This window comes from Acomys minous (assembly GCF_964271855.1).
Source record: "Acomys minous genome assembly, chromosome: 11".
NCBI classification, from domain to species: domain Eukaryota; kingdom Metazoa; phylum Chordata; class Mammalia; order Rodentia; family Muridae; genus Acomys; species Acomys minous.
The window spans coordinates 46,851,090-46,876,167 of NC_140492.1; the positions used below are offsets into that span (position 1 = coordinate 46,851,090).

At 42.5% G+C, this 25,078-nt stretch overlaps 1 protein-coding gene across 19 annotated transcripts in view; it reads left to right on the top strand.

The window, feature by feature from the left end:
- PHLDB2 (pleckstrin homology like domain family B member 2) overlaps window positions 1–25,078 on the top strand; it is a 217,986-nt gene that overhangs the window by 121,300 nt on the left and 71,608 nt on the right. For all 19 annotated transcript variants that reach the window (XM_084801890.1, XM_084801889.1, XM_084801876.1 and 16 more), the window contains one exon: window positions 17,153–18,483. In XM_084801890.1, the coding sequence (XP_084658016.1) occupies window positions 17,153–18,483 (1,331 nt within the window). The remainder of the gene's footprint in view (window positions 1–17,152; window positions 18,484–25,078) is intronic.

The window sequence follows — 25,078 nt, forward strand, 5'->3', positions numbered from 1 at the left end:
ATATTAAAAGGCTGACGGGCTGTCCCTTCCCGGATTGGGATTTCCTGTTTGAAAGAGCTCTGTAAAGGCAACCTCCTTCCTGTGGCTCCTCTTTTACCTTTCTCACTTAAAAGAGGGAAGACTCCTGCAGCCTTTTATGTGGACTGGCTAGGGCTGCTGGAAACCCTTTCCCCTGGCCCAGCCCTCTTTCCCTAGAAGGCTTCCTTTTGTGGTTCTGAAATAATCTCCACAGTTCTAGGATGCACAGCTAATCACACTCAGTCGCGGCTGTTAAGGGTCTAGAAGAGACATAAAATGTAAAGTCCGTCCGTGTAAATATTTGCCAGCCGAATTTCCCTCCAGTATATGAATGTGTAAATTTTCAACTATGATGCCTGTGACTAAGTTTCCAGCTTGGGTTTAACTTGAGCGTTTGAGATCCCCGCCCCCCTCTGGATTTCAACCGTCTGAATTTAGCTGGAAGGCTCCAAATAAGGTTCACAGTTCCATAGGGTTAAACTTTTGCCCTTTGTTTCTGGTAGGATAGCAACAGTGTAGATGGATTTGAGGATAAGTAAACCTTTAGAGTAGCCCACAATTTTAACAGAATATGCCTGGTGCTGCCATTGGCTTCAATTGTGTAAATATTTGTTTGAATAAAGAGCTAACGTTCTTTGAAAACTAACAGTTGTGTCTTTCCAGGTTCCCTTCTCATATCCTGGACTTCGTTTATTTTTCGTGATAAATTTATTGTGTAATTTAAACACTGTGTATAATTAAGGAACTCTGGAGTCTCCAAACATTGACAAAGGCCTTTGAAAGTGAGGATAGTCGAGTTTTCGCTTTAGCCAGCGTAGCTTTTACTCCTGAGGCAGGGAAGTTTGCAAATCCTAGCTCTCTCACAAATGGTAAAATGAGATGTTTGGTTAAGACAGCGTCACTGCACTCAATTTTCAGGCTTCAATCTGTTTGCCTGCAGCTGGCAGCTGCTGCTCTTTTGGGGTGAGAATGACTCCGAGGATGCCTGCTGGATCTCTGTGTGGGGCAAGCCAGTGTGGCTAGAGAAGAGGGTGGGCGAAGATGTAACCCATCTCTGCAACAACTCTGGCCAACGTTGGCCCTTTTAGCTGGCATTTGCAGGAGCGGGAAAGAAAAGCTAAAAAAAAAATTGCTTTGATCGAACTTGATTTGAACTTCTTTTTACTACTTGCCTCAGTGCTGGATGCTCTAAACGTGATGGGTATGGAGTAAAATGGTGAATTCACTTCAGGAGTCTGGATTGGTTTTGCGTACATTTTTAGAGGCAGTTGGGGTTGTGGTGATGGTAATGACCTTCCAGGGTGCTCCATTCAGCTGTTGGCAGAGCGGTATTGCCACAGGTGACAGGGAAAGACCGGAACTTTGTGCATTTTCCAAGGATGCCTATGCTTTGTAAGTCTTCACTACTAAGTCTCTCTGTGTTTAATTATTAGGTGTGGGAATGCTATCCATTCGAAACACAAACACTTTCTGAGTGCTGTGCTCTGTCTTAAAGCCCTGCGGTGTATTTCAGCAGTAGTTCTCAGGAAGAAGGGGGTGGCATCCTGTCTGAAGGGAATCTTGGCACAGTGTGTTTTGATTATCACAACTGGGGGTAGGAAAGTGCAATCAGTGCTCACTGGCTGGATACGCAGAATGCTGTTAAGTACCCTGCAATGTCCAGAACACACAGAGAACTGTTGTCTCAAGCCCTGTTCTCCAGCATTTCCCCAGGTCGGCCAGATGTTAGCCAACCAGGAATCTTAATTTAACTTAGATCCTCACAAATTTACTTAACTCTTGCTGCTCACACAGACCACATCCCAGAAGGCTTGTCATCTGTAGTGAGTCCTTCTGTCCTCAGCATGAGAAGCCTTAATATCCTGTGGAGATGGAGGAGGTTGTTGGGTTTTCTTGATGCTTTTGAATTGACTTAAAATGGAGTTTGAGCACAAGGGAGCTCTGGCAATCACTAAATTCAATTCTCACTTCATAGATGATAAGCCCAGGCATTAGAGACTGGCAAGACCTCGAGTGAGTTAGGGACAGACCCAGCTCTAACTGGAACCTAGGATTAAAGAATTTAATAACTGAGATTTAGGCAAGCTAGATTTAAAAACAAAGAAACAACAAAAAACTGAAAACAAACAAACAAACAAAAAATTGGATTCAACCCTTTGTGAGAGTTTAGCAATACCATTCCCCAGGAGAAAATAAACTCCTAGTTGGGGCCAGTGACGATGGAACATATGCTGGGTGTGTGTGACCTGTGACACCACTTCTGAGGCCTGCACTATCTTTTCCAAGTCAAAGTGAGCAACAGATGGTCCCACAGACATAGCAGATGCTGCCTTTGAATGCAGGTACAAAATGGAACATCTGAGGTTTTCTTCCTTTGCTCTCTGTTCAATGTATTAGCATCATTAGCCTCAGAGCCCTTGAACAGACAGTGTTATCTCAGACAGAGGAAAGGGAGAAGCTTCCTGATTATGGAGAGGGAAAGATCCCTTGCATCTGTGGAGGATGGGCGGGTGGGCAGGTGGGAATCTATAAACTAATGAGCGGGTATACACAATACATTCACTTGAGTCAAATTGAAATCTGAAGGCAATTCAAGCCTGACTATTTGGGGCAGAATGGACAAAATAATCCTGTGAGTAAAGGAACCTTAGAAATCTTATCAGGCAAGGATGTTAGCTTGCCTAGCATGCATGCAGCACTAAGTTTGGTCCCCATAAAAGAAGCAGAAGTGGTGGTATATAACAATAGTTTATCAGGTGGTAGAAGCCACAGGATCAGAAGTTCAAGGTCATACTTGACTGCATAGCAAGCTTAAAGCTAGCCTGGGCTGTATCAGATCCATCTCAAATAAACAGCCAGAACAACTAAGGTCATTTAAACAGCTTGGAATGTCCCCCCACCTATAATCTCAAGATTAAAGAAGCTGAAGTCGGAGAATTGGTATGAGTTCAAGGCCAGCCTGCCTGTTGTCTGCTCTATTTTTTTATTTTAATTAATTAATTAATTAATTTACTTATTTTTGGTCTTCCAAGACAAGGTTTCTCTGTGTATCCTTGGCTGTCCCGGACTCACTTTGTAGACCAGGCTGGCCTCGAACTCACAGCGATCCACCTGCCTCTGCCTCCCAAGTGCTGGGATTAAAGGAATGCACCACCATGACCAGCCCCTGTTGGCTGCACTATTGCTGGGAAGAGACATCACAGCTGTGGCAACTCTTATAAAAGAAAGCATTTGATTGGGGGCATGCCTACAGTTTCAAGGGGTCAGTCCATTATCATCATGGCCGGATGCTGACAGGCATGGCACTGGAGCAGTAGCTGAGAGCTTTGGGTCCTGATCCACAAGATGGCAGAGAGAGAGAGAGAGAGAGAGAGAGAGAGAGAGAGAGAGAGAGAGAGAAGGAGAAAGGGAAGGAGGCATGAAGGAAGTGGAAGAGACAGACAGACAGACAGACAGACAGACAGAGACAGAGAAAGAAACTAGGCTTTGCATGGGCTTTGAAACCTTAAAGCCCACCCTCCGCTATACACTTCCTCCAACAAGGCCACATCTCTGAATCCTTCCCAACATTTCATCATGAGCTTATGGGGGTCACTTTCCTTCCGACCGCCACAGTGCTATAGTGAGCTCACTAAGAGCCAGCCACGGGGAGGCTGTCTTCTCAGAAGACCAAATTCTCTTATCTGGAGCCACTGCCCCCAAGCCTTACACATGGTTTGGTAGTGACAGAACAGAGCAAATTTCCCAACTTCTGCATATCATTATATTCAACCATATCTTGCTCAAAGTTATTGTTCATTTCTTTGGTAGAGTTTAATAGCTATGATATTAGTGAATGGGTCCATTTCTAGAAAGGAATTGCCTCAGTGGTTTTTAATTTTTTTCCATTTCTTATTGTTGATCTTTTGTTATTGTTTTGCTTTGGGGAAAGGGCTCGTTCTGTAGCTCAGGCTGGCCTGGAACCTACTTTGTGTACCCCAGGCTTTCCTCAAACTCTCCGTGATACTTGTACCTCAGTGTCCAGATGTCCCGAGATCACAGGCATGAACCATCCCACCTACCTCCAAAGAACTTTTGGGTATCACAAAACTTGCATCTGTATGGCTGCATCAGTTACAGATGTTAACATCTGCTAGTGTACATTTTTAGGTTTTAGACATTTGGCTTGTGCTCATGGATTCAAGTCGCGGGTGCCAAGTGACCCTCCTGATCCTCGAATCTGGGAGGTTTGGTTGATAGAGGAAGAGTTTTTGGGCTGCCTTTCCTGGGGGAAGTCAGAGCTCCACTGTTAAGGGGTGGTCTTGGGTTGGCAACTAGCCAAGAGGTGCCTCTCAAAGGGAAGCACACAGGGAAAGATTCAGGACTGACACTTGGAAGCCTGCCCCCTGCAGGCTCTTCGCTAGAGGCCTGTAGGAACCCTTTCATTTTTCACCTTCCTTCTAGTCATTCTTGTTACCGCCTTCTCCCATCATGATAGCCTGCCACTGTAGGAGGAGACTTTAGTAATTAAAGAAAAAAAAAAAAAGCCCTAGGACTTGAAGAATGCGTCTCTAGTCTTTTGAAAAATAAAGAACGCCAACCCACGGGGGTAGTTCAGGTGGTTAAATCCCTTCAGCATAAAATGGACTAAGCAAGAATTTGTGTTTGTCTCATAAAGGAAATTAATCTCCGAGGGACTAATTTGGAAAAAAAATACATGTCTGATATTTAGGGGTGCTTCTTTAGACATCCCTGAAAAGCAGCTTTCTGTTGTGTCTACCTGAAAGGCAAGGTTTGCCAAGCACTAGCTGGCAATCAGTGGTCAGGGATAGAAACTCAAGAGAAAAAAAATGATCACACGGAGGTGCTGCAGAGGCTTTCTGGGAAGAAGCAGATAAGTAACATGAGGTAACAGGCCAAATTATACAGATGATTTCAGTACATATAAGAACTAGTTCATCTATTTGCACAGCTGATTTTTATTAGGCGAAGCATGTTTCCTTATTTTGCAAAATGAGAGGAAGAAAAGGTGCACACAATCGGATATTGTTACCTTAAGCAGGGTCAGCGTTTTCTAACACCTGCTGCTAAACAACAGGTCAGCGCACGCTGGCATTTGTCATCTTCCGATGACTGTTTGCACACTGCTGGTGACTTCTTCAGACTGGCAGTGTGACTGAGAAATGAGCCTATCAAACAATGAACAAAGGGCCTGCTACATGAGTTCTCTCTAAGATTTGTTTCTTGACCACCCGCCCCCCCCCTTCCTGCACTGGTGAACTCAGAGCAGGCAAAAGTGATGGAAACCAACTCCTGCATTCTTTGGACCAGTTCAGACCCAGGGTGAGCTCTCTAGAGGTACCCAAAAGGGCTGGAAAGAGGTGTCTGGCTGCCATACTGCTTTCGCCACTGCTAAAGTAGCTTTTCAAAAGCAACTTAAGATTTATTAAGGAAATTGTAGGACGTAGGAATGCAGAGAAAATAAGTCTTATATACCCTGCTGAATCGGCTTCTATGCTGTACTGTGTTAACAGTTCTCACCAGACCCTTGTCTCACTGTGCTTTGCTGAGACGATTTACCATGCCCTTGGCATGCCATGGGCAGTGGTGCCAGGGAAAGCTTTGCCCAACTAGGTAGCAGCTATCTTATCTCTAAAGCATGCTTGTGTTCTGTGGTCATTTCCACTTCCTGCTTTATGTAACAGGCACTCCTGGGTTATTTAACCAGTAACCTTTGAGAGCACAAAATGCTGGGCCACAAAGAATGTCTGGTTCACTCTCAGCATTTCAAACATTGGCAAACCTCTGCTTCAACAAGGTGGAGACAGATGATGCGATCCACTGAGCATAGCATTCCTCTTAGTTGGTGGACATAGAAAGAGAACCTCCTTGGCAAGATGTGCCGTGTTCTTTGTACTGGATTAGCCATTACAATAAAAGTAACATTTGAAGGTAACCATGTCCTTTATTAGGTTTTCTGGATAGAGTTAAAGCATTGAAGGCCACCAGGTGGTGGTGGCGCAGGCCTTTAATCCCAGCACTTGGGAGGCAGAGGCAGGCAGATCACTGTGAGTTCGAGGCCAGCCTGGTCTACAAAGTTAGTCCAGGATGGCCAAGGCTACATGCAGAGAAACCCTGTCTTAAAAAAAAAAAGGTATTGAGGGCTGAGAGAGATAGCTCAGCAGTTAAGATCACTTGCTCCCTTTTTAGACAACCAAGTATCCGTATCCCAGTACCCATATCAACTGTTTCACATCCGCCTTCATTCCAGCTCCAGAGGCTCTGATGCCTTTTTCTGGTCTCCTTAGTAGGGACACACACACACACACACACACACACACACACACACACACACACACACACCTACCTTAGACATTCTCTCTCTCTCTCTCTCTCTCTCTCTCTCTCTCTCTCTCTCTCTCTCACACACACATACATACACACACACACACACACACACACACACACACACGCACGCACGCTCTTTAAAAAAAAAAAGTCTTGGAAAAAAAACCAGCATTGATTAAAAGTAAATTCAACTTTGTCAATTGTTTCCTGATTTTTATAGTGCCAGGTCTCCCCTTTTGCTTTCCTGCAGCCAGGGGTCAAAAGGCAGGTTGTGAGAAAAGAGAAAAATCAAGTGTCTTACAACATCCACTCTGCATAATCAATGGTCAAAGAAATGAAGAAACGACATCATCATTATAACCTTTTGCTTTGTAGTGTGGTTGTTAGCCTCACGGTTAATTTTTTTTCCTTCTGAAAAAATTAATTGCGGAGGGGAGGGGAGAGGAGGGAAGGGGGAAGGGGAGGCATAAGGGTGCCTGTGTGTCTTGGTGTGCACCTAGAAGCCAGGAGGTATCACTGGAGCTGTACTCTCCTTCCGGTTTCCCTGCGAGCACTTTTACCCACTGAGCTATCCCTCTTTGACCTCTTGCATGATGGTGTCCAATAAGAGCAGATTGCCTTGTGATGTGGGTCCTGCTTCATGTGTGAGGACACACTCTGTGGTGCTTGCAGTGACAACATCAACTAGTTAAGCACTTTCCTGAATGTATCTTTACTATTAAGAAGTACACAGCTGCCCTTAAAAGCCCATCCATCCCACTTTTTGAGTAAACAGGGAAAACATGGGGGGTTGTAGCTCAGAGGTAGAGCATAGGTTGAACATGCTTAAGGCCCTAGATTTGATCTCTCAGTCCCCGGGGTGGGATGGTGTTAAAAACATTGTGACTAAGCCAGCACATGGGAGGCAGCACTTGGGAGGCAAAGGCAGGTGGATCACTGTGAGTTCGAGGACAGCCAGGGCTAACACAGAGAGACTCTGTCTTGAAAAAAACCAAACCAAACAGAAAAGCATTCCGACTAGCTGGGCTGGTGGCACAGCCCTTAATCCCTGCACTACGGACGCAGAGTCAGAAGGAACTCTGTGAGTTTGAGGCCTGCCTGGTCTACAAATCGAATCAAATCCAGGACAGCCAAGGCTACACAGGGAAACCCCATCTTGAAAAACAAAAACAAACAAACAAATCCAACTCTGGAAGTCATCACTGACTTCTATTTGTTCCTTCTCCTAGAACCTACTCATTCTCTGACCATTGCCAGATCATAATATGGATAAAAGATCTGAGTCTGGGGAACATTATTTGAAAAATCCAATTCCAATTCTTAAGGGGATGTATTTCAGTCAGTAGGGTTGGGGGGCGGGGTGCACAGAGACAGGAAAGCAAGGTCAGCAAATTTTGTTTTCAGTTTAGGTTCATAAAGTCCATAGTCGTGCCTTCAGGGTCAAGGTAGAGTTTTTCCTCCATGTCATCGTAGGTTCATATTCTTTCTTGGAAGTAGCTTCGCATGCAAGGGGTCAGATTTGTGGCCTTCTCTGGCTCAGGGGGAAGGTGACAGCTCATGTACACTGATGACCTCACTCTTCTTTTAACACCCATGGCTTTCCATGTTTCTAGAATCACCTTCCTGGGATGATCATCACACAATGTGGGAGGATTTGTCTGGGTTTGAGGGGGCTTGGCCAGAATCACCTAAACCCGGGGAGGAACTGTACACATGAGCAGAAAAAAGTCTTATCTGGAGATGTTTGGTTTCATCTGGACAGACTTCAGAAATCCTTATTTTGAACGAACTGATTTGAATTTTAGAGAAGAACCCTGACAACATGGATTGGTGACTTCTTACCCAAAAGACTGCCCCGTCTTCTGAGAAGCAGTAACAGGATTCTATTTAATTATATTTATTCATTTCTCTGTGTGAGGAGTTGGGGGAAAGCACCCAAGTATCATGGCGTGCATGTTGAGTCCAGAGAACAACCCGCAGGAGTTGGTTTTCTCTTCCCACAGCGTGGCCCTGAGGATCAACTTCTTAGACTTGCCAGTGAGGGTCTTTACCCACAGACCCATCTTGTCAGCACACATAAGAGAACTTTAAAAGCTGCAAAGCTTGCCAACCCTTCTCTTAGCATAAATATGCTAACATTTTTTTCTGAGGCTGAAATGTTTTAGAATATGGAAGGTTTCGTCGTTTCTATGGATACTTGTACACTTTAATTGTCTAAAGCAATGGGGTTTGTTGTTCTTTTTTTTAATGTGTATTTTGTGTGTTCGGTGCGCTCTGGTTGTGATATGTTGTACGTGTGGTAAATATTTGTGTGGGGTGTGTGTGTGTGTGTGTGTGTGTGTGTGTGTGTGTGTGTGTGTGTGGTGTGTGAAGAATAAAGATCAACATTAAGTAAGTGTCATCCTAAACTACTGGTTTTTTCTTCCAATGAGCCTGGTTGGAACTCATCAGCTCAACCCGATGCCTACACAGTGAGCCCCGGGAAACCATTATTCACTTCCTACCCCTAGCCCTGGGGCTGCAGACCTGTGCACTGTGCCCAGCTTTCACTGGGAGCTGGGATCTGAACAGTAAGCACTGTACCATGCTGACGGAGCCGGCTCCCCAGCCTTGCCTCTTGTGGTCTTCATTATGTTGTCCAGGTCCCCCTACACAGGTTAGGCTGACAACAGACTCAAGGTTGTCACACCTCTGACTCTTCCACCCCTGCTCACGACAGTGGTTTTTATTTGGGCACAGATGTTGGTGAGGTTTAGGTAGTCTATCTAGCACTATCTAGCAAGTCTCTTTAACAGAATGGCCTACTGATTTATAATCTTGACAACGCAGTTGCTTTCAAATTTCTCCTGGGTACTTTAAAAATCTAATTTGATTTAGTATAATAAGCTAGTATTCATTCAAGCCGCTGAGACCAACTCTTTTTTTTTTCTTTTTTGTATACTGAGCCACTATAATTTATGTCAGAATATAGATTTTAATTTTATTTAATTTGGCTCTAGAATACATTTATCTTTTTGGAAAAGCAATATTTTATTGTGGAAACTTTAAGCTACACAAAATGTAAAACACAAATTAAAAGTGTACTATAGTGAACCTGCCGCCTATAGCCTGGATCACTTACATTCTTTATTTTGGTTTCATCTGGAGATGCCATTTTCCCCTCAGAGCATGAGTTGTTACAAAGCATTTCCAGATGGGCATAGTGGCTCACATCTGTAATCCCAGCACTCAGGAGGCAGAGGCAGGTGGATCACTGTGAGTTCGAGGCCAGCCTGGTCTGCAAAGTGAGTCTTTGACAGGCAAGGCTACACAGGGAAACCATATCTTGAAAAACAAAAAACAAACAAACAAAAAAAAACCCCAAAACAAAAAACAACAAAGCACATCCCAAACAACTAGTTTTTCATCTATAATTTGTAGTGTAACTCTAAGCATTTACAATTTCAAAAGACACGCCATTGCAACATGTTTGAAAAGAGCAATACATCAGATTTTCAGTTAGCATTGCAATTCTGGTTGTCTCAGACATTTTTTAAGCAGATGGCTATTGCACATAGGATGCACACCATGAACATCCACTGCATTTCCTTGGCATCTCTCTTGGGTCTTTTAACCTGGAATAGCTTCTTCTCATGCCTGGATTTCCCCCGTCATGGCCCCCACCCCACCCCCCTGCCCATGGTGACTGAACTCATGTTTTCTTTTGGACCTTTCCCACACCATACCTTCCCAGGTTTTAGGATTGAGTGACGGCATTTTTGTGGTGAGATTTTGTTGCTGTTATTGTTTTGGCTTTGACCAGGCTGGCCTTGAACTTATGGACCTTTCTCCCTTGGCCTTCCTTGTTAGGATTACAGGTATGTGCAACTAGAGATAGCCTGTAGTATTTTTCATTGAGCATTCTTTTCATCCAGTCTGTTTAGCAGGTAAAGATGCTAGCTTGCCTTTACAAAGTTATCTTCTGACCTCCACGTGCAGGCTGTGGAATGTGCGCCACCCAAACACATCCTGCTTGTGCGCACATGAACAAACAATAACAAAGAGAACACTCTTTTCTTCCTTGTGATTTCTGTCATGAAAAAGAGGCCATACTTCAAATTTGAATACTCTTGAACTTAAATTTGTTTTACATTTACTCATTGAATATCTGTTATCTCTTCACCTACTGCTAAGGCTTCTTCACTAGCTGCTTAAACACACATGTGAGTCTAGCAGGTGATGCATCTTGGTTATTTAGGCAAAACTTAGGACATACCCAGTGGGAGGGAACGTCAGTGACCCCCATTTTCTCGGGTTGAATCTGCTTTCTCTCCTCCTCCCCCACTATAAAGACTTATCACAGGAAACAGCAGCCACATTCCTTGGACAGTCTAAAGAATGTTGTCAAGTTCCTGCAGACAAGCATTTTATTGAAGGGACTAGTACAAAACCTTTTTTTTTTTAATATCCTATAATTGACCTGTTAGCCTTTTGACTGAGTCTTCTAAGTTGTCAAGAATTCCCAGGATTTCATAAAACAGAACAATCCAGACTCAGTAGATTCCAAATTGAGAAAGTGCCTTATTTGCAGTGTGGAGATTTGCTGCTTACTGTGATCTCTGTTAGACTCCTGGTACCATCTGCAGTGTTTGATGACAGAGTTGAGACTTCAGTACAAGTAGACTGGCTGAGGGTGAGGGTGGAGGGGACGTTGTAAGGAGTGGGAACCTGGGGCTAGGCTCCTTTGTGGACACTAGAAGAAACTGAAACTTCCTTCTCCTGTGTGTCCTGGTTTCTTCTCTGTGTTCAGTGTCATCATCTCTATTACCCTCCACTCCTTTTGCTTCTTTGTAGAGTCGTGTGTATTTCCTTAATGATCATCTTTCTTTTAGATGGCTTTAGAGAAGTAATAAAGTAAAAAAATTTTTTTTAAAATAAGGCAAAAGAAAAACAAGAAAGAAACCATGTAGTCAATGTTCTGAGACATCACGGGGCATTCGGATCCCTGGTGGCCCCAACCCTTCCTCCCAGTCCTGTTGTTTATCTCAACATTGGGCTGTTCCTAAGGATTCTTCATGTCTGGCTTCTGAAGCATCACCTTTGTGCATGACAGAGGCTTTGTGTAATGTAGGCTGCTGTGGATATGGTGTGTGTGTGTGTGTGTGTGTGTGTGTGTGTGTGTGTGTGTGTGTTTGCTAAGGTTTACACCTCTGTTGTAATATATACACTCTTCTAGAGGAAGACAAGACCTTTGTTCAGTCATCAAAAAGTAACCCCTCTTTGGAGATTATCAACCTCCTTATGTGAATCTATTGGTTAGTATTTATTTTGCCCAAGAGGGCAGATCTTTGAGCAAAGACCATGGTACAAAGGAGAAGGGTTGGGATCTGTTTGTTGAAGAAATAAGAACAATAAGAAGGAATAGAGGTTACAAAGCCAGACCTTGTGAGGAGCAAAGTCCAGTCCTATGGAGATAGAGACTGAGCCAACGGGAAGGTCCAGGCTTCATCTATGTAGAAGGCACCACAGAGCCCGTGGGGGTTTGCTGGGCTGGGGGATGAGTCCGCAGTTACAGGTGGCCATAGGGCCCTGTGGAGAGGTAAGGCTTGCTTGCAGAGATGGAGGAGTCTGAGAAGTGTACAGGGCCAAGGACAATTGTTTGTAAAGTGGGAGGGCTCGTTTGCAGTCAGGTCACTGAGAAGACCAAAGGTTTAATGGAGCACAAGGGACATTAGGCTGCTTTTGCATTCTGAAAGGGTACTAGGGGCAGAGAAGCACGTGTTTGTTCCTGAGGCTTCTACTTAGTCTTTTCTTCTTCCCACTTTTTATGTCATCAGGAGGATTCTGTGTATCTATTGTTCTCCCTTATAAAGCACAGACCCTGTGGTTAAAACAGATTTTTTTTTTTTTTTTTTTTTTTTTTTTTTTTTTTTTTTTAGCATTTCCCTTCAATCCTCTCAAAGAATCCACTCAGGCTCTATCAACTGCCATTGGTTGCCACAGAAATACGCCCGTAGAACTCCTGTGAGGAATGGCACTGCTCTGAGAGGGCTTCTTGACTGGCCCTGAATTCAATTACATACCATCAGTACACACTTTAATCTTAACAGTGCCATATCATAAACATCAGTGCCGACAGACAGTTAAGCCTGCCTGTGGACCACCAGCGTGCTGGAGAGCCCTAAATACCAGGCACCAGCCATCATCTGCCACAGAACACTCAGGGGTAGCCCCGCCTCCCCGCCCAGCAGCTCCAGAGCTCGGGCAGGACATGGTCTGGTCTAGACACAAGCCATTGTATTATGGGCATTTTGGCCTACACCTTGCAGACTTGTAAAAGTTGGTCTTCGTAAAGTTGCTTCTGTTTGCTGACAGCATGGCAGTTTCCACTTTTCAATAGTTAGCTAGTTGCAGTGTTTCTAGGACTAATTCCTGCTGTGTTGGGCAATGCTCGGAAGTATCTACATGCAGCAACATAAAAAGACGTGGATGGCTTTGTATGGCAGGCTCCCAAAGTCACTTACTTGGCTAAAAACAGCTGGATGATGGCACCTGTTCACTAGGCATTTAAGTCCTCCTGTCTAACGCACCGAGCACTTTGTTTTGAAAAGCACCTTCATTAGCTGGAAGCGACAATGCACACAGCTCTGGTGTGGCAGTGTGGGAACTTCACTATTGGACCATTACAGTTTGAATGAGATGATGACTTTATTGTCATCTGGTGTGAGTGGAACTGCAGAACCATTTAAAAAAACATTTAAACCTACCGCAGAGAAGCAGCTCTCTGAAGAAATATTTAACAACGTCCCTTTAGACTGCTTGTTGAAGTGATTTTCTCCTCCAGGGGAAAAAAGTGCTGTGGTTTTTTTTTTTTCTTTTTTCCTCTCTAACATCTTTCAAGAGACCACGTCCTAACTTTCTGGCGTGCTCTGATTGACAATAAGATGAATGTGTGTTTTAGGTTGTAAAATAACAAGAGTACTGGAAGGATTAAATTTATGGATTGGAAAGTAAATGCAAACGTTTCGGCACACATTAACTTCTTTCCTGTTTAGACTTCCCCAAGCTGTCCTTTCTTTCAGATGGGCACCAGATGCATTCTCTCCTGCTCGCAGACCTTCTGTGGCTACGTATAGAAGACTGTATGTAGCCATCACATCCTTCGGGTCTGTTTTGCTTTCCCAATAACACAGTGCAGGGATCTCCTGGTTTCACTGAGACGTCTTCTTTGTTCACATAAAATGTTCAGTAAATCAAAAATAAACACAGCAGCATTGAACATAAAGATGACTGTAAACCCAGGATTTTCTCTGGCTCCTTTCTTAGGTGTTTGCTGCCTCCCTCCTTTCTCTTGCTTGTGCTGCTTTGGCAAGGTGTCCTTGCAGCCTTTTTCTTTTTCTCCCATTAGCCCAGTACTCCTTTTCTTTTCCTAAGTTCAACCGTAGTCTCTGATGCATTCGGCCTGCAGTCAAGTCCTCAACTGCTTGGGGAATTACTCAAAACATCGCCATGTTCATCTCACCCCAGCCCTTGCCCATAGCCTACCCCCAGTCCCAAGTGGATTACTGATTCCTGGCCTGCAGTTCTTACTCATTTCCTATTTTTAGGCCTTCACTCACGAGATCACACCTCAGATGAAGAGTGCCCTGGAAGTAGGAAAGGAGAGAGGTTTCCACAGCTATTGATGTTGACTTGTGGAGTTAGAAGACCACCTGTCTGGCTGAGTTGGTATGCAGGACCACAAGATACTATGTTTGGATAAATGTACATTTGTATTACACTAGATAGACAAACCTAGCATTAAGAAAAATAAATGAATTCCATGTCTGTAGCCAATGATAAGTCTTTAAAATTGGTGTATTGGTTATTTTTTCATTGCGATGACAAAATAGCTGACAGGAATCTACTGAAGGAAGGAAGGAAGGAAGGAAGGAAGGAAGGAAGGAAGGAAGGAAGGTTGAGTTTTGGCTTGCTGTTTTAGGGGATACAGTCCACCATGGAAAGGAAAGTGTGGTGGTAGGAATGAGAAACTGCTGCTCACAGTTATCTGCACTTAGGAAGCACTGGACCGGAAGTGAGGCTGAGATAGATGCCTCAAAACCCTTCTCACAGTGATTTATTTCCTCTACCTTCTAAAGTTTCTACAACCGTCCCAAACAGAGGCACTACTGGCGACCAAGTGTCAAACACATGAGAATCTGATCAAGTTAAAAAAAAAAAAAACAAGGTGGTAGTACAGACTATATTCTACTACTTTATGATAGATAATTGTCAAAAAATAAAATACGCAACACATAAATTGCTATGAAATCACTGGTTATATTACCACCCCAAGTATAATCAGTAGTAACTTTGTTATTGCTGTGGTAGGAGGAGAGATACTGTGGGCAAAAAGACGCTGGTTTTTATGAGGCGCAACAGTGGAATAGCCAGAAGTATCAGATTTGGAATATGGATGAAAGACAACAGTAATTGAGTTTGTTCATAGATGCAATGAGAGAGAAGTAGAAATGACAGAGGAGGTCATGATGACTCCCAAATTCTGACAGGAGCACCTATAAGGAAACTATTCGCTGCACACATGATATACACAGGAGGTAATATGTTTATAATCAATGTTTATGGGTGTATATATGAAACCCAACTCATTTAATATTTTAATGTTAATATTATATAAACAAATTTTATACTATAAAATATACTTTAAATGTAGTGTTAAATGATTGCACTTGTTCACTCCTATAATGAACTGCAGCTTTTACACATTTCATTGGGCATATAGGGTGTTTTTCCTATATAATAAATAACACTGAATGTCCTCAGGATCCCTCTCTTTTCTTATTTTCTCAGTCCTGAAATATTTAAGTTGAGAGAACTGGCCAAGATTTTACTAACATTTCAAAATAGCAAACTAACCAGGGATGAATTGAATTCAGAAAAAGACCAAGGCCACGGGTTGTCTTACTTTTACTTCTTAAATGTCTCACGTGAGACTGATGTTGCTTTCAAGGTTTGAATTGTAAGTGACATCTGTCTTGGTGTAGAGGGGCACTGCCAACAGGCAATAAAAGATGTGGTGAGACAGCAGGGCCACATCCCACTGGGAACCAAATTTTAGGCATAATTCTGATGATTTATGCAAATTTTAAGCCATTCTTTAAAAGTACATCATTTTTTACATACATCCACAGAGAACTCTGAAGGACAATGAATCCAAGACAGAATTTCTTGAAGAAAAGGGAGACTGTAGCTCTCTGTAGCCTCTTCCTGGCATCACCTGGAAGTAAGCAGAAAGTTTTCCTGACCCCAGCCTGCGGATAAGATGCAGTTCAATGCTGAGTTGCTTGAATTTTCCTGGGAAATATGAGGCTAAGCTAGGAGAATGAAATCTTCCATCTATGATATGATGTTGGGTGCAAATGAAAGAACATATTTTTTGCCTAATAGAACAATGGAAGACGTCATCATCAAACAGTTCATCAAACAGTACCCCAGGTCCCTGAGGGCTGGAGGAAAGTCTTAGTCCTTCATGTGTTTACGGAAATTAAATTATGTGTTTCCTTTGTTAATAATGTAAAGATACTCTGGGAAGTGGTGGCACTTTAATTCCAGCCCTGGGGGGGGGGAGGGGGCAGAGACAGGCAGATCTCTGTGAGTTTGAGGTCAGCCTCATCTACAAAGGTAGTCCAGGACCACCAAGGCTACACAGGGAAACCATGGCTCAACAAACAAACAATCTAAAGAGAGTTTCTATCATTCAGAAATATAAGCCTGTTCATTTTCAGTGCTAGTTTAAAATCAAGAAAATTTTCATAGATTAAAACTTCAAGTCGGTGTTTGACTCTAAGATGCATGTCCCCCAAATATATACTTATTATTTGAAAAAAATAATTACTTGTCAATGATAAAGTCCTACTGTGTCCCTTGAGTGATGGATGGGTGGAGTTTGATAGGTATACCAGAAGGCACAAAGTGTTTCTGTTAGAAAAGATGGCTCAGTACCAAGGATAAACACAACACATTTGGGGTACCAAGGACTTTGAAGAACCGAGTAATTTAGAGCTTTTAAATATGCCACCTTGACCATGGAGCAACAAACTTGAAAACAGCCTTTGGTCCAGTGTCTCTTGCCTTGAACACAGGGCCTTTCTGCTTTCCTGCTAAGATGTAATGTTCCACCTCATCCCTCCAAATGAACCACTCATTAGCACTCACATTCTGGATCAATGTGTAACTATCTTTCTTCCTCTGTCAAGATAAGAGATTTGTTTCCTCAGGGCTGTTTCTGAGCTGGTAATGATTCTAACAGAAACATCTAAAGGAAAAGCTGTTGAGTGATTCTTTTAGACACACGCAAGATATTCAGGAAGCAGGTGGTTCTTCAAAGCCTGGAACACTGAGGGGGAAACTGCTGTTCTTCTCTATTAGCCTATTCCCAAACCATTACGTCACAGGGATTTGTTTCCCTCAAATGCCATTGTTATCATCTCTTTCTTTGTACAAAAAAAAAAAAGCGCATCTCTGATCAGTGGTCCTTATTTTTCACCTCCTAGTACATTTTTAAATATATATATATATATATATATATATATATATATATATATATATATATATATATATTTTTTTTTTTTTTTTTTGAGACAGGGTTTCTCTGTGTAGCCTTGCCTGTCCTGGACTCTCACTTTGTAGACCAGGCTGGCCTCGAACTCACAGCGATCCAATCCACCTGCCTCTGCCTCCCAAGTGCTGGGATTAAAGGTGTGCACCACCACGCCCGGCTACACTTTCATATTTCATAACTAAAACTTTCTCCTTTTTCTCTTTTCAGGGCTCAGCAATATTATGGCAGAAGATAGCCACATACAGAAGCGGCTGGAATTACAAAATGGTAGCTTAGAGGAAGGATTTGTGGTACGTTCCCTGGAGAATGAGCCCCAAAACATGATGGAGAGCCTAAGCCCGAGGAACTATTCATCCAGTCTGAAGTTTAAAGCCAATGGGGACTATTCTGGCTCATATTTAACCCTCTCACAGCCCATGTCTTCCAAGAGAAGCCCTTCTCCTTTGGGCACCAGTGTCAGGAGCAGTCCCTCCTTGGCCAAAATCCAGGGAAGCAAACAATTCGGTGATGGAACTGACAAAAATATTTCTGTGAAACCCCCTACTTCATTTCTCAGCTCGGCAGCCTCTCTTGGAGGCTATCCACTTGGGAGAGCAGATTTGGATCATTACACTGGTCGGGACATGGAGAGGTCCTCCAGGCTCTCAGAGAAGCCTCCCTATTCTAGATACAGCTCTAGGAATAAATCACATGACAACGTCTACTTTCTCGGGGGGCCGGAAGGAAGAAAAGCATCTGGCTCACTCCTGACCATGTGGAATGGAGGTTCCTCAAGTGGCTCCATGCCCATCAGCAGATCTGGGGCGGCGAGTATGCCTTCAAGCCCAAAGCAAGCCAGGAAGATGAACCTTCAGGACAACTTGATGCTTCCGCCCAGGTTAACCAGGCACAAGGAGGCAGCCTCTGAAAACATCAGTGTGAGAGCAAGGAAATATTCAGGGAGCAGCCTGAGCAATATGGGTGCCTACAGCCGATCGCTTCCCAGGTTGTATAAAGCCACAGATAACCAGATGTCGCCTCTCAGCCTCCCTCCAAGAAATTCCCTGGGCAATTCCAAACGGGGTCAGTTAGTAGAAAAAGATCTACCTCATAGCATCGTGGATAGTGACAATTACCTTAACTTTTCTTCTCTAAACTCAGGGGCTTTACCCTATAAAACCTCTCTGTCTGAGGGAAACCCTTATGTAAGTTCCACCCTCAGTGTCCCTGCCAGCCCTCGAGTGGCTCGGAAGATGCTCCTGGCCTCCACCTCCTCAGATGATTTTGATAGGGCTTCATACTCAGGGACCAGCCCAAGTCACTCCTTCATTGCTGGAGAACCGGACCGAGTGCTTGTGGCCAAGAGGAACTTCTCCTGTGGATCTATGGAGTTTGATGACTCTGATCTGGAAAGCCTAAGACTGTCCTCAGAAACTCCACAGCCTGTCCTTCGAGAACGGAAAAGTAGCATCAGCTCCGTCTCGGGAAATGATGACCTGATGGATTATCACCGACGACAGAGGGAGGAAAGACTCAGGGAACAGGAGATGGAACGACTGGTAATCTAACTCTTTTGACCTCACTGCTCTCCTGACTTGGGTCCACAGGGTTGGAGACAGACTCCTAGGGTACATTTAGGGGTGTGGGATTTCCATGTGGACCAGCCACCGCTGTCCTGTCCACCTCTTTCTCTCTGTCCCATGTAACTTTTCCTTGGCTATTTTCAGACCTCCGTGGGCATTTTGAAATTTCCAAAGCTCACCAGAGCCAGTGCCTCACGTTTATTTACTTGTTCTGCAGGATTCTAGAAATTACTTCTTTTGTCTCTTGTTCTCTCCCTCACCATGGCTTTGTTTTCTTTATTTCATGCCCTGGGGATTAAACCCAAGGACTTGCTCAACCACTAGAAAGTCTGGGAAAAGCTCATGCTTAGTTGTGAATTTTGCTGAATTTCTTCTCTCTCGTGAGCTTTTCTTCTAAGACTAGGAGGAAATGATGGTGTTGCTTACGTCATCAATTTCACCAGCGTGTGTTTAAGACAGAAGCAGCCGGTGAGATAATGATGCAAGTCTTCTGGAAGGCTGAAGGCTGGTTGCCTCAGTCTCAGTGGTGCTCAGGTTTTTCCCACGCTGTTCACGTTACTCTAGATTCCCTTCACCCACCCACGGCTCTTGCTTCAAACAGCACCTGTAGACTACAAACGGGAAATATGCTGAGTTCACTCTCTTTTTCCAGCTAAAATGGGTTTATGCTTAAAGTGAAAAATGGTTGAAAGTAAAAGGACAGTGATGTAAGGAGAAATCCCTCGATGGCTCCATTGGTGAAGGGGACATTCAAGGGCAGTCTTCCATTCTCTGTTAGTGGGTTTCTATTTTAGAATGAGTGCACTCCAGAGTCTGTTTTGCTTTCCTAGCGATTAATGACCTCCTTAGAGAAGCTATGGGATGGCAAAGCTGGTTTACAAAAGTTTAAGACTATCAGACATATTTTAATTACTTTAAAAAGTATGTTGGAATAAGAGATTTCAATCACATGGAGACAGTGATGAGTGTCTACAGTATAATATCATTTGTATGATATGGACAGAAAGCATGTGCACTCTGCAACATGTATTTGACATTTCAGAACATGAGTCACATATCACTTAAAGTTTTGGGAAGCTTATGCCCTTCCTAACTATGAGTAGCAGAAGAAAACCTGTATGCATACCCCTAGGTAATTAAATATTTATTGAGTATATAAGTCAGCACTCGAGTATGGCATTTCCTTTGTTGTCATAAATCATCACTGGAGATAATTCATGGTCACAAAAAGCATTGTGTCTAGGCATGGTCCATTGATATAATTCATAAGGCAATTTAGTTAACAAACAGATATCTTGTATATGTACACTAAACAGTCCTATACTGTGCTAAGCAACTATTATTAATGATGTCAGACAATTAACTACGAAACCTAGAAGAGCCTTTTCTGTGGATTCTCTCGTTCTAGGGCTCTTCCTTTAGTCAACATGGTGACTCTTGTATCACAAGGGTGGGAAACCAGGCAGGAACTTCATGTGCTTTGAGTTTCATCTTTTCCATATGTGTTGGTGAATTTTCATCCTTCAGATTCTCCAAATCTAAGGCCCCAGACAGTCCCAACTGCATCATGTCAAGGAACATGTGGTGGAGTAAAACTCTCCATCTCCTGGTCAGCACGCAATGGAAGGAGGAAGGCATCAGGGTCCCACAATCCCTTTTAAGGACACAATCCCAACAAGTAGAAGTTTTCTTACTAGGTTCTAGCTCTAATATCCAGAAATCCCAAGAGCTTTGAACACATGGGCCTTTGGGATGCTTAAGCTGCGGCTATTGTACAGAAATACTTTCTTTCTTTCTATTGTAAAGAAAAAACTTTACCTCATTCAAAAATGGCAGAATTTTGCCTTTTTAAATATATAAAGATACACTCCCATTAACATTGAGCCTGAAAATAACTTTTATATGGCACTAATCTCTACTCCAAAGGTGTTTACATAGAACATAATTTTCTTGCCTTTGTAAACATGAGCTGAAATTCTTCTAAATTGGCCTCATTCCAGTGAAGATAGCTGGATTTGAGTTTTATATTAACAGTATGCTTGCCATTCTTTATATATATATATATATATATATATATATATATATATATATATATATTAAGCACTTTTTGAGTAAATCATAAAAATGTTCCAACTTGGGTCTGCAAAGATGGCTCAGTGAGTAAGAGAACCTGTCTGTAAGCATGAGAAAGTGAGTTCGAGTCTCCAGCACCCATGTAAGAAACTCAGTGTATATTTACACGTTGTAACCCCAGCACTGGGAGACAGAGATAGGTTCTGAAGAACTCACTGGCCACCCAGCTGAAACATGGAGTTTCTACTTCAATGAGAAATGTTATCTCAAGTCAACGAGGAAGAAAACCATTGCAGAAGACACGCAGCATCTTTCCCTTGCTTCCCATATACTCACTTGCATGCAACCACTCACATACCACACATACATACTCATCATGTACACGTATATTCCATACATACACACACTGCACACACATACATCACACATGCACATGCACACACCACACACACATACACCACAATACTCTGCTTTCTGCCAAATGTTAACATTGCATTACTTTTTAAAATTTATTGTTGTTGTTGTTGTGTGTATGGTATATGCATGCATGTGTGCACATGTCCCATAGTGTGTGCACATATGTGGAGATCAGAGGACAACTTTGTGAAGTTGCTTCTTTCTTTCTTTCTTCTTTTTTTTCCCTTTGGTTTTTCAAGACAGGGTTTCTCTGTGTAGTAGCCTTGGCTGTCCTGGACTCACTTTGTAGACCAGGCTGGCCTCAAACCCACAGTGATCCACCTGCCTCTGCCTCCCAAGTGCTGGGATTAAAGGTGTGTGCCACCATGCTTAGCTTGTTTCTTTAACTCAGGAATCTAATTCAGGCCACCCTGCTTTGCAACAAGTGCTTGTACCTACTGAGCCATATTGCTGGCTCTGTATTACCTTTTCATAGACAGAATTTTCATGTATTAAAAACCAGTGAAGCCAAGATTCGTACTTGAAACATACAATTTTTGGTTTATTAACTTCTCATCTTATTTACTTTTTTTTAAATTCTGAAATAATCAAGTCATTAAAAGAACAACAACAAAAAAAAACCAATTGAAATATACTAGAGATTAAAGTATAGAGAGATCATATATAGAGAGATTAAAGTTTTGTGTAGCATAGGCTGGCCTTGAACTTGCTATATAGCCAAAGCTTCCACCTCACAGTGCCAGGATTATAGGCACAGGCCACCTGGCCTTGACTGTCCAACCCACTTTCTAATAGAAGAGCTGTGCTCCTGGGTCAGCACTTTGCATGAGAAAGGGTTTTTGCCTAAGATAGAAGACTGAAGTGCCAGAAGCTGACTTTGTATTATTGGAATGTGGGGAATGTTGGGTTTGTATAAATGTTCTTTAATCTCTATGAACCAATCTGAACAGCAGGTTCCTGGGTTCTAATTTACTGTTGTCCTTGAGAGATGGGAAATATTTCCCCTGCACACAGCAATTTCTCTTTTCTCTAGGGCTTGGTATGAATTCAGCTTCTTCAGTTACAGGCCCCAAGTAGATGGTGAAACACAAAATTCTTCTCCTTTAAGGTCCATGGTTCTTTTATTTAACACAAAAATATATTCCTGCTTGAAAAGAAGCATTCTGCCATCTCTCCCTTGTCCAAGGCTAGATTCCAGTCTTACATGCTAGAAAACCAGTGGCCAGACCAAAAGCCAGAAACGTGGACACACTGCTACCATCGATGGGGACAGTTAGCATCTGTGTGACAGCTAGATTGTCACCCATCAAACTTATTTAAAAACCAGAAAGAAAATCAATAGGACAGAACCAGGGAAACAAACACTGAATGGACAGTGGAGGCAACAATTTACTGACATTTTGAATTTATTCCAGAAGCCAAGAAAAGAGTGGCCCAGCCTGCCAGCTGGTGTGATGCGCTCTGTGGGCATCAAGGGTCAGTTGATTCCCTGAGTGGTCCCACTTGGACATTGCAGATTCAGATAACAAACACACTCTTCTGTGAATGCAGAATGGGTAAATACTACAGTGTCATTGAACCCATTAATGTGGAAACCATGCATCAGAAAGCGGGGTCACAGTCATAGGATCTAGTATGTTTAACTTAGTTGTGTTTTTTAAAACTTGTTTAATTTTTATTGAAAACCCAAGATTAATTAAAGTTATAATTATGAGCCTCTAAAGGCTTATCTGAAATGTTATCACTCTGAGTCTCTGTTAAGTAACCTCCAACTGCCATGTTATTTGAGAAGTTTCTATTTTAATATTTTTCTTCCATCTTTCTTATTCTTAGCTGCCAAGTCATTTTTGCTCATTATGCCTGCCCAGTTCTACACCTCCTTTCCCTGATCATGTGATTTTCTTAGAAACCAGGTTTTAGGCTTTGACTAAGCTCTTTTGACCTATGTGCTTGTGAGGTCTTGGGATGATCCTGTTTTCACCCAGGATGTACATATGAGTCTGTGTTGCTTGAGATAACCTTTAGGCCGGTCAGTAGGCATGTCAGTTCTCCCATTTTGGAATATAGTCCAAGGAGGTCAGGGATGCTGACTGACTAGTGAGATATTCCACAGGCTACAGAAATCAGTATAAAGTAAACATGTTCATGCATTCAATCACTGTATATTTCCTAGTAGTCCAGATGTAGCGATAGTCCCATATGGTCCAGGTATTTTAAATAAGAGAAAAGTCAAAGCTTAAACTTAACTCTGTCTCAAGTAAGTGCATTATTTGGCAGCACTGCCAAAAGCATCTGCATTCTATTGTGGAGAACCAGCGGATTCCACAAATTGCACTGTGGCAGTGCAGTATTTTCCTTTGGGCTGATGGTAGTCATTTGCAAGACTTGGTAAACAGAATCTTTGTGGTTTAGAACTGCATAGGGCCACATTTGAGGTTAGTTCCTAAACATGTTGTAATACAATGCCAGCTTTCATGAGGCACACCATGAAATCAGGTTTTTCTGGAATTTTTTTAAAAACATAGTCTATGAACCTCCCTGAGGCTAAGGTTAGCTTGTTTGGAAGCCACATATCAGTATTTCTATGGTAATCAAGTGACATGCCTGACTCAGCAATTCCTTGATATTTGGAAGGTATTTTGTGATTATAATGTCTCTTAAACCACTTTACAATGAAAAACATTAATTTGTAAGTGATCAGGATTGCATGTGTCTTGTTCACTATTGGAGATTGGAGTATTGGATGTATCACATGCAATTTTAAAAGAATATATTTATTTGTTTATGTATTTATTTGTTGTAGAGAGTACAATTTTTTTTCTTGGCCAGTTTTGACATCCGTTCTAGCTTTCCTCATTCTGTAGCTGTTGCTTGCACCCTTGGTCCCTAGACAATATGAGCTCTGTCCCCTTTCAATTGAAAATAAAGAAAAGAAAAGAGTTATTGTTCCTTATTTTGGAAGATTTGTGGAATTTCATAATAGAAATTTTGGAGACTCAGGATCAATAGAATGTGTGTGTAGATAGATATCTTTCTATCTACCATCTATATATCTAGCCATCTATCTATCTATCATCTCTCTCTCTCTCTCTCTCTCTCTCTCTCTCTATATATATATATATATATATATATATATATATATGATATAATCTTATATACACATATATGGACTTATTATATTCACTTATATGACGAAGGGCTACATAGTCCCATCATGGCCCTCTGTGTGCTATGCCGCTGAGCCAGAGAACCTGGTAGCTCCTCAGTCCAAGGAGCTGGAAGCCTAAGAACAATGGAGACTAATTACGAGTTTGAGCCTGGAAGCTCTCTTGTAAAGTTGCTTGCTGTGAGCTCCTGTTGAAAGGCTGAAGAAGCTGGTATCTGGTATCTGTGGGTGATGACAACAGCAGTGGATGCTCTCATCCAGGAAGAGCAGAGCCCAACTGTCTGCCTTCTTCTTTCTTTAGCGTTTTTGTCCCACTGGGGCCCCAAGCCTTTTGGAAGGTGCCACCAATATTCATAGTGGAAATTTACCCTCTGGTTATTGTTCTACATGCCAGACCCCTCTGGAAATGCCTGCAGAGACACAGCCAGAGATGTTACTAATGTAGATGTCTCATTTCAATCAAGTTGACAATCAAAGTGAACCTTCATGCATTTTTTTTTTTTACTTTCTTGTTGGTGGTAGGTTTTTGTTTTTGTTTTGTTTTGTTTTGTTTTGTTTTGAGTAAGGACTGGTACTCTCCAGAGTCTTATGAGAACCGAGACTGTGGTCCCAGTGGGTCCCAGAAGCTTGTTTATGTACTGATAAACAGCCCATAAATCTGATGTTAACAAAGTGAAAGCCCAGCATAATTGAACATATTAAAGAATTTTACATTTGCATGTTTTCCAATCTTCTAATGCAAAGTGCAGATGCTATTTTAAAGAGCAGAGAGTTGATGGTTAATGTTATTCAGTTTTTTCATTAAGACAAACTTGTGTGGGAATCCAAAACTAGTGAGGCTGGCGAGAACAAAGCCCTTTCACCTGTAGATGTGCTGTGCATCTCTTCTTGTTTCTGCTTACGCCTTTGTCACCC